At 42.3% G+C, this 10170-nt stretch overlaps 1 protein-coding gene across 1 annotated transcript; it reads left to right on the top strand.

Moving 5' to 3' along the window:
• The first annotated feature begins 2318 nt into the window (after nucleotides 1–2318).
• Nucleotides 2319–9211, top strand: LOC119765981. The gene is made up of 2 exons (XM_038250290.1): nucleotides 2319–3607; nucleotides 9082–9211. Exons 1-2 carry the CDS (start codon nucleotides 2319–2321, stop codon nucleotides 9209–9211), a joined length of 1419 nt encoding a protein of 472 aa, XP_038106218.1.
• Nucleotides 9212–10170: the final 959 nt, after the last annotated feature.

Below are 10170 nucleotides of genomic sequence, written 5' to 3'. Positions count from 1 at the left end.
GTTAGGGTTTGGTTGGATAAGATTAGATTAGATTAGATTAGATTGTTGTTAATTCAGTTATGTCTGACTGATTTAACCTTCTTGGTCATTCGCTGTCCTATGCTAAAGAGGAAAAATAAAATGTTCATATTGAGGTTTGCCGTTGAAAATTATGAAGTTTGACACCCATCATGCCTTGAAATTCCCGACCGGAATTTCGGAAATGTCCTCTCTTTGGAACATCCCCGGGGCCACCGGATTAATCCGGATGGTGGCGAGATCATCTGTGACACTTGAAATGTTCATATTGAGATTTGCCGTTGAAAATTATGAAGTTTGACATCCATCATAGCTTGTGGACCGGATTTCCGGAAATGTCCCCTCTTCGGAACATCCCCGGGGCCACCGGGTTAATCCGGATGGTGGCGAGATCATCTGTGACACTTGAAATGTTCATATTGAGATTTGCCGTTGAAAATTATGAAGTTTGACACCCATCATAGCTTGCGGACCGGAATTTCGGAAATGTTCTCTCTTTGGAACATCCCCGGGGCCACCGGGTTAATCCGGATGGTGGCAAGATCATCTGTGACACTTGAAATGTTCATATTGAGGTTTGCCGTTGAAAATTATAAAGTTTGACACCCATCATGGCTTGTGGACCGGATTTCCGGAAATGTCCTCTCTTCGGAACATCCCCGGGGCCACCGGGTTAATGCGGATGGTGGCAAGATCATCTGTGACACTTTAAATATTCATATTGAGATTTGCCGTTGAAAATTATGAAGTTTGACACCCATCATGCCTTGTGGACCGGAATTTTGGAAATGTCCTCTCTTCGGAACATCCTCGGGGCCACCGGGTTAATCCGGATGGTTGCAAGATCATCTGTGACACTTGAAATGTTCATATTAAGGTTTGCCGTTGAAAATTATTAAGTTTGGCACCCATCATGGCTTGTGGACCGGATTTCCGGAAATGTCCCCTCTTCGGAACATCCCCGAGGCCCCCCGGTGTATTCCAGATGGTGGTTAGATATCTGATGACATTCTTGTTGGTGAAATTAACAACTTTGTAGAACATTGTTTCTTCCTATTTGGAATTATATTCGATTTATTTTAAAATTTCTGACAGGTGCACAAAGTACACCACGCGACTGCTCTTGTAGTTTTTTTTTGCGCGACTTCCCGAAGGTTAAATATGGCTATAACTTGAAAACGGTGCACTTTATCAAAATTTTAGTAAAGTACTTTTTGATTGCAAATTTGATTTTACATCGAAAAATGAAGTTGAAAAATTTTTACGACCAAAATTTCGATTTTTTGAAAAAATCAGTATTGATTAAAAAATTCATAACTCGGTCAGTGATTTTTTGCACAACCTGGAAATTTCTGAAAAGTTGGCATTTTATGTCTTCTAAAACATATCAAAAATAAAAATTAAAAATAGTGTTTTTTGTAAATCAAGAATTACGAGAACCGCGACGCGGGTTACGTTTTAAAAAATCACTTTTATTATTACACTTAATTGAATGATGAACTACGACGTTAACTTCACGGCGATCCGGGAATGAAAGAGGCCGCGCATACCTGCGCGGACAGTTTTGTTGAACAGTCCTGCCGAGTCAGCATAACCCGGCGTTGCTATGCCGCGTGGCACTACGTGGCACCGTATCCTGCTGACGGTGCATGATGATCCAGCGTGGTGACGACAGGTAGGGATGCAACTCCTCCGGGGGGTATTGGAGTGTCGTCCGCGACACGTGTGTTTGATGATTTTCTCAGGTTCCGATGGTGGGCGATCTTTTGGCTGCTCCTCTCAAAATGCAGTTCGATTTGATGATGATGAAAATGATGATTGCCGTCAGCGTAATTGTTGATGTAGAAATTCCGCTGAGAAGGCCCCAGTTCCACATCTTGTTGCTGTACTGAGCCAGATGAACTTGTTGAAGCAGGTGTCTGTTCACGATTGTGTTGTTGTGAACAGATTCTATGTCGTGGTCTTTGATCTGTGTTGATTCTATGATGAGGTTGTGCAGTGCTCCTTCCAGGACGTCGGGTTGGGTGAACATTTCGCTTGATGAAATTTTTCGCTCGTTGAAGATGATTGAGCAATTCGAAAATGAAATCAGCAAATTGCCTTCCACGGTTCGGTTATCCGGTCCACAGTTGGAGTCGAGTTGTTGGTTTTTTGCGTTGGTGATCAGCATCAAGTTGTTGGTTAACAACGCGCAGGTCGGAAGGGAAGCCTTCTTCCATCCTGTCATCGGCAAGGAGAGCCTTCATCCTCGCACGAATGACAACGGCCTACGTTTGGTCAATTTCGCCGCAGCCAGAGGAATGGCTATCTGTAGCACCTTCTTTGCGCGCATGAACATTCGGAAGCACACCTGGCGACACCCGAATGGCGAATCGTGCACACAAATCGATCACGTTTTGGTGGATGGTCGACACTTCTCGGACGTGATGGACGTCCGATCGTACAGAGGACCGAACATCGACTCTGATCACTTCCTGGTAGCGTGTAAAATCCGAGCTAGGCTGTCGAACGTGCTGACCCCGCGGACTGCGAGGATAGCGCGATTGAACGTCCAGCGCCTCGCGAGCAGCGACGTTGCTGCAGAGTACAGTCGGAAGCTCGACGAGCGGATCAACGAGGACGCGCCTACGGGTAACCTGGACGAGCAATGGGGAGCCCTCCAGAGCATCGTCAACACAACGGCTATCGAAGTGATCGGCACGACCAGAGGACGCAAACCCAAAGGGTGGTTCGATGCGGAGTGCCAGCGAGTGACGGACGAGAAGAACGAGGCCAGGAAGCGTATGCTCGTTAAGGGTACGCGCCGAAACTGTGAGCGATACAGTGAGTTGCGAAGAGCAGAGAAACGAATCCACCGCCGAAAAGAACGGGAGTACGACGAAACGGTACTTGCCGAAGCGGAAGCACAGTACAACGCGAACGATAAGCGGAGGTTTTACGCGACTGTCAACGGTGTAAGAAGGAAAACCACGCCTTCCCCTGTGATGTGCAACGACACGGAAGGCAACCTGTTGACAGACAAGACTGCGGTGGCGGCTAGGTGGATGGAGCACTTCCAGCAGCTGTTGAACGGTGAGGCACGAGAGGGAATCGTCGAGGACAGGATACACGTTGAGGAAGATGGAAAAGCTGTGGACCCGCCTACGTTTGAGGAAGTAGCTAAGGCTGTTAAAGAGCTCAAGAACGGGAAATCCGCGGGAAAGGACGGACTTCCGGCCGAACTTTTCAAGCACGGGAGTACGCGGATGACCGAGATTCTGCACCAAATCATCCTACGCATTTGGTGCGAAGAACAGCTTCCGACCGACTGGTTAGACGGGCTCGTCACCCCAATCTACAAGAAAGGGCAAAGACTCGATTGTGCCAACTATCGAGGCATCACAATCCTCAACGCAGCGTACAAAGTACTCTCCCGCATCCTGTGGAGCAAGCTGAGACCGATGACCGAGACCTTTGTCGGCGAATACCAGTGCGGTTTTCGAGCGGGTCGGTCAACGACGGATCAGATGTTCACTCTGCGACAAATCCTCGACAAGTTCCGGGAGTACAACCTGCAAACACACCATTTGTTCATCGACTTCAAGGCGGCGTACGATTCGGTCAAAAGAAACGAACTTTGGAAGATTATGGTAGAACACGGCTTTCCGGCGAAGCTTATAAGACTGATTCGTGCAACGCTCGACGGAGCAAAATCAAGCGTGCGAATAGCCAACGAGACATCTGAAGCTTTCGTTACGTTGGATGGATTGAAGCAGGGCGATGCTCTCTCGAACTTACTGTTCATCATAGCGTTGGAGGGTGCTGCGCGAAGGGCAGGCGTGCAAAGAAACGGAACACTCATCACTAAATCGCACATGCTGCTTGGATACGCTGACGACATCGACATCATTGGTATCGACCGTCGTTCAGTGGAGGAGGCGTTCGTCCCTTTCAAGCGGGAAGCTGCGAAGATCGGACAGACCATCAACACTGCCAAGACCAAGTATCTGGTCGCTGGCAGAGCGCGTGGCAGTGCAGGTGATGGTGTTTCGGAGGTGGAAATAGATGGAGAAAGATATGAGGTGGTGGATGAATTTGTATATCTTGGTACACTCGTGACGTGCGACAACGATGTGAGCTGCGAAGTGAAACGGCGGATTAGTGCTGCAAACAGGGCCTTCTACGGTCTTCGTAGCCAGCTAAGGTCCCGCAGCCTAAGGACGCCTACGAAAATCACGCTGTACAGGACCTTGATACTCCCTGTAGCTCTTTACGGTCACGAGTCGTGGACGCTAAAGGAGGCTGACCAGAGAGCACTTGGGGTCTTCGAGCGGAGAATCCTGCGTTCTATCTTCGGCGGCAAGCAAGTAGGAGACCGGTGGCGCAGGCGCATGAACTTCGAGCTGTACCAAGACTACAAACATGCTGATATCGTAAAAGTCATCAAGCACGACAGGCTGAAGTGGGCTGGACATGTAGCCAGAATGTCGGACGAGCGGGCGGCTAAAACGATATTCAGTAGCGAACCTGGACGGGGTCGTCGGCTTCGTGGAAGGCCTCGTACGCGTTGGCTGTGTGCAGTCGACGAAGATGCAAGAGCGGCCAACATTGTGGGCGACTGGAGACGAGCGGCCCAAGATCGAGCATCCTGGAAATCTTCGATTAGTTCAGCGTTGGGTCGATAGACCTGTTGCTGATAAAGTAAAGTAAGTAAGTGTTTGTTAAGTATAGCAAAACGTCACCATTAACTCATTTTCGACCAAAATGGTCTATGTCACAAGATAGCACACAGCTGACGATTTGTTGACTTGCAAATACGAATTAATAAATTAAAAAAAAATATTACCGAAATTTAGTTATATATTTAAAATATAAAACATCAATCATTGAACTCCTCACATATTACTATTTTTAATTGAAATAATCTAAAATTATTAAAATAAAATAAATGAGACATGCAATGCAATGAACACCAAATCATCAATCAATCAGTGTTTTTAACAAATTTAAATTTTTAAACCACTTTTTTCATCACATTTTTTTTTCAAAATAACTGGTTGTTTTTTTTGTGATTATTTTCTTCATTTGAAAAAAAAAAATGATTTTATGATTTATTGAGTTTGTAAACCTTGTCTTCATATTTTTCTTCCTTGATTTCACCTTGACAAATTGATTCCAACAGTATTCTTCTCTCACTGCATCTTTATCAAGTTTAGTGATCTCTCATCTTTTTGTACTCGTTTCAGCATGAGCATCCAACTAGGCTTCCCGCATAGTCATGAACTATATAACTACTTTATGACAAATAGTTACTCAACTATTTATCAAATGGTCTCTACTATTCATTAAATTGTAACCCAACTATATATGTACGATATATCAAACCATTAATTCCATTCCCAAAATAGTTTTGGTCGATTTTACTATATGAGAAATTAGTTGTTAGGCAGAAAACTATATGAGGTTTTCATACATATGTAAATATTTTTATAAACTTGGATTTTACGTCAAATAGTCATTGCCCAAAAATTGACTATTCCCTATATAGTTTCTGAAAAACTACTTTACCGACACTACTTTGCCGACACTTTAAAAAAGACCGCAAAAATGAACCCTACAATTGTTGTGATAACTACTTCGGATATAATCAAATTTGATTTTTAAGTTCTATCGATAGTTGGTGAATGTTTACCGCCATTATATGTGATGTTATTTACGTTGCTGCCGAACTGCTGCCGCCTTATCCGATTGATCTATATCTGTTGGTGGTTTTTCAGTGGTTTTGGTGACATGTTGTGTTAGAAGGAGCAAGCTCGGGGCAAGTATTTTCGATAAGTCCAAGTAGTCCAAACAATTGACTCATTTTATAGTGAACAGTAATAGTCCACCATGTAGTACACATATTTTTGGTGTATGGTAAGAACAGCATGCCTACTTTTTCTGGAATAGTGAAAGTCAATTTCATGAGCCCTCGTAACATTTTTCTTCTTTTGGGGAGTTTTCTGATAATCTGAGGAGAAGTGGGGGTGTTGAAGGTTCTCTATCATCCAGAGGAATCGACTGTGATCAATTTACTTGATAAAAGTTGAAATTTTTGTACCAATCGTTTAACATATAGTTGGATTATATAACAAACTGTAATTGTACTCCATACTGTTGAAATATTGTTTGAACTATTTGGACTTATAGAAATTTTTAATTCAAAATAGTATGGTGTATAGTAATTTTACTTCATGTAAGTTGACAAATTATTTGGATTATACAAACTTATCGAAAAAATGTGGCCGCCATCAATTGTGTTCTACTATAGCATTTATAGTAGGTTTTTAGTTCTTACAGGTTCTGACTATAAAAATCTAAAATCTGTGGAATTTTGCTATATTGTTCTCAATAAAGTTGATAAATTGTTTGAACTATTTGGACTTGTACATTTTTTCGTTGAGTCACGTTGTCTAAACAATCCGAACTGTTTAGTGTAAGGTTATTGTACCCCAAATAGTTCAAAAATAGTTAGAATCATTAGATTTACTTCAATAAAAACGTCATCATTTGACGATCAGTTTCGTTATGGTTTTGTATAGTGCCGTAACTATATGATAATGGTTAAGTATGTGGTAACTACATCTCTTTTAGTAGTAATATAGTTTGGACTATTCCCCCGATGGTTTTTGATTATGCGGGTTGTAAAAGCTTCCGAATGTAACGATTGTGCTTTGAGAATTTTATGTTGCTTATTCACATTTTGAAAAAAAACTTCTTTTCGATTGCAAATTTTGATTCCCGATAATGGGTATTTTCCAAACAACACTATTTTTCCTAAAAAATCATGTCTCCATAACCAGATTTTGCACCGAAATTTTAAAAAATATTTAGGTATGTTTTTTTAGAATTCAACTTCAACTTTTTTTATTTTCTTCCTATTTCTTTTTCAAAAATGCTTCATTAAATTATTTTGAAAATCAAATTTACAACTCCTATACTTCCAACTAACGTGAAATTTTTCGAGGATTCCGAATATAACAAAAATGAGACCACATAGTGCCGCTATGTTATTACTGTAGGCTTATACTGCCGTTCTACGCATAATTGTCCCATGTCGTTTTTGGACGATTCTGATTTTTCAATTTTTTTAAGTTTAGTTTTAAGTTTACTTTTCGAAAAACACATTTACATTTAGTACTTAGTTCGTGAACCCATTGAAAACAACACCAAGTCTGTTTGTCCTATCGTTGGAATTCTACGCATAATTGTCCCACCAAGTATTTTCTTCTCCAGAATCAATAGTTTGACGAAACATTATGTCGTGTTTACCTACAGTATGCATAAGCATAAGCATAAGCATAAGCATAGGCATAGGTGCCCACCCGCAGTTGCTACTCCGTTATTGACCAGGACCTCCAGAAGTTACATCCACGAGCCGTGGAAGATAAGTGGGAGCTATCTTTCCTCGCTTCGCAACTTCTCAAAGGCCCCTATCATGCTGATCAATACCGGCGCCGGCCACGACCAGTGGTAGAGTCACGGGGAAGTGGATGGGAATGTTAGTCCGATACTTGAGTGATAGAGACCGCCCAATCGACTGCTTCTCCGACAAAGTATCACATGAGTTTTGAGGGGGTTAGTAGATGGGTATGAGGTCAGGATTCACGAGTGGCAGTGATGTGACCATGAGCATTTTGTTTATCGGTTGAAATTTTTAAATCTTAGGCAGCCATCTGCGGAAAGATAATTAATTGATTATTTAAAAAGTTTTTTTTTAAATCGAACGCGTGCCAACCGAGCAGAAGTGCTATGGGATGGACTTATCAGTATATTTTTACAGTTCATACGACAACGCGAGTAAATTTAAAAAATAGTAAATAAAAGACGCGTTACTTTTCATAAAATGTATAATTTGATGAGCTAACACTAAAACTGCCAGTTGGAATAAATTATTACGAACAACAAATTTGAATGAAAAGAAAAGAGGACACCGCGTAAACGATTGTGATGAAATTAAAACAATAACTTAAACGAACTAAACCGGCGGCGTGCCTTCCGATCAACGATGATAAAAGAAGGATTTATGAAAAATAAACCAATTCTATACAAATGTCTTTTGCACCGTGAAAATCTAATACATTATTGGAAAAATTTATGCACAATTTACCCGACGCCGTGCCTTCTGATCAACGATGATATAGGAAGGGCTTTTAAAATCACAAAACAATTAATGTAATCTTAATTAAAGCACAAAAAAAATCACTGAGAAAAAAAAACGCCCGAAACACGAATAATCCTGCAGGGCGTGTGCGCTGCCCCTCCAACAAAAATCGACTCAATTCGAAAAACCTGGAAAGTAAGTATATAAACATTAAACGAACTCATTCATACAAACGCTTACATACAGGTTAGAAATTTGACAGCATGGCTGCACAGTTTACATTTTGCGCACGTGTGTCTCTGTAAAAATGAGTGTGCGTTTGCGCTCGTGACGCCACGCTGTATAACCTAATACATTCAACACACTCCTAAAGTCATACATCCTTCTCTCTCTCTCTTAAACTATCTCGATCCTACCCTCCCCTAACTTCTTCACCCTATTTTGAATTTCACTCTCTCAGGCACTCACTCAAGACACTCACAAATAAGCCGACGGCTTGGAACAGAATCACCAACTCGTCGTCTTCGACTGTATTGGTGCGTTCTGACCGTTCTGTTCAGTCTTGCCTGTTGCTAGTGGACACAGAACCCGCTCGCATACACTCAGCCTGGCCACAAATCCTCTCTTCATGCACCGACCACGCGTCTCGCCACCATTGAGTCAGTAGCGATTACACTACTTAAAACATTATTTACACACCAAGGGTAAATTTTTCTCACAAAGCAAACGGTAAACGCCGCAACGCAAAGACGGCTCGCATCTCTTTTCTTATTGGGATAACAGAAGGCAAAAGAGAGAGAGAGAGAGAGAGAGAGAGAGAGAGAGAGAGAGAGAGAGAGAGAGACACTCATGCAAATACATCTTTCAAACACACTTGCTCTCTCTAAAATGCACACACTCAAATTAATCAAACACAACATAAAAAGAACGCTCTCACCCAGGTCACAGCATGCTGTGCAGTCGCTTTTCCGCTCGATCGATGCCGCCTGCTCCTCTTCGGGCGACGGAAGAGCGTTGAACCGTCGCCAGCACCGCTTAGTAGGCGCTGCAGTCACATGGCTGCCATATTAGTCTCGCCTCCGCAAAAATAAATACCAGCCACCAACACAAGCACTGATAGGGAAACTGCCTCTCTTCTGGTCAATCTACACCTATCCTTCACTGAAAGCCAGCCACACCACCAAACCTGCCCACCTCAAACCCCCCACACTGCACACACTCACGACACCGTTGCAAGATGCGTGCGTCGAACAAGCTGGTCATCGGCGAACCAAACAGCTCTCACACACAAACCCACAACACGAACACAATCACGATCTTGTTGAACCGGCTTAACCAACACTACTCCACGAGGCTCTCCCTCTCTCAGAAAGATAGCTCTCGGGAGATGCTCCAGCTTGGTGTAAAAAAAAAAAACATGGCCGTCCACATAGATTATTTTTTTCCTGGAATTAAATCGCTTCGGTTTCACATATATTTCACGAATTCCATTCGAAACTGCTCTGAACCGCAAGAAAGAGCACACCGCACGTCAAGTAACAACAATTTTAAACCGAAATTTCACGTTTTTCACCCTGAAAACCAGCTCTTAACACGAGCAACGAGCAAGCTAGACCGAACCACACGCGAGCACCCACCGGAATCGGTCGTGTTTACCTACAGTATGGCCCATAAAAAAATGCACATTGTTATTAGGTGTAAATCGGGACTATTTTTACTATTTATGATGTATGTAGCATGTGTACATGTTGAATAGGTTCAAAACAAACAATCAATGCATTTAAAACTATTCCCTTAGCATACAATAAGTTATAGCTCATTGAAAATTATAAATTTGCCAATTTGCTCTACGCCCAGGCCATGTAAAGAAAAACATACTTTTTTATGTTGGTCGATCTGGATAGCCTATTATGGTATTTTTATGGACTAAAAAGTATACAGCCTTCAAGGTTACTGTTTTTGAGAGTTGTAAGAGTTAGTTCCACCGAATTTTACGCATTCTATTTACCAGTTATAGTAAAATAGTGAAC

This window comes from Culex quinquefasciatus, chromosome 2 (genome assembly GCF_015732765.1).
Source record: "Culex quinquefasciatus strain JHB chromosome 2, VPISU_Cqui_1.0_pri_paternal, whole genome shotgun sequence".
Taxonomy (NCBI): domain Eukaryota; kingdom Metazoa; phylum Arthropoda; class Insecta; order Diptera; family Culicidae; genus Culex; species Culex quinquefasciatus.
The sequence above is the reverse complement of the archived record's forward strand: the minus strand, read 5'-3'. Positions and strand labels throughout refer to the sequence as shown.

Coding starts and splice junctions, on each gene's coding strand:
- LOC119765981 (XM_038250290.1), top strand. CDS start 2,319: ATGGCTATCTGTAGCACCTTCTTTGCGCGCATGAACATTCGGAAGCAC. Junction 3,608..9,081: donor TTCATCGACTTCAAGGCGGC/GTACGATTCGGT, acceptor GCTCTCACCCAG/GTCACAGCATGCTGTGCAGT.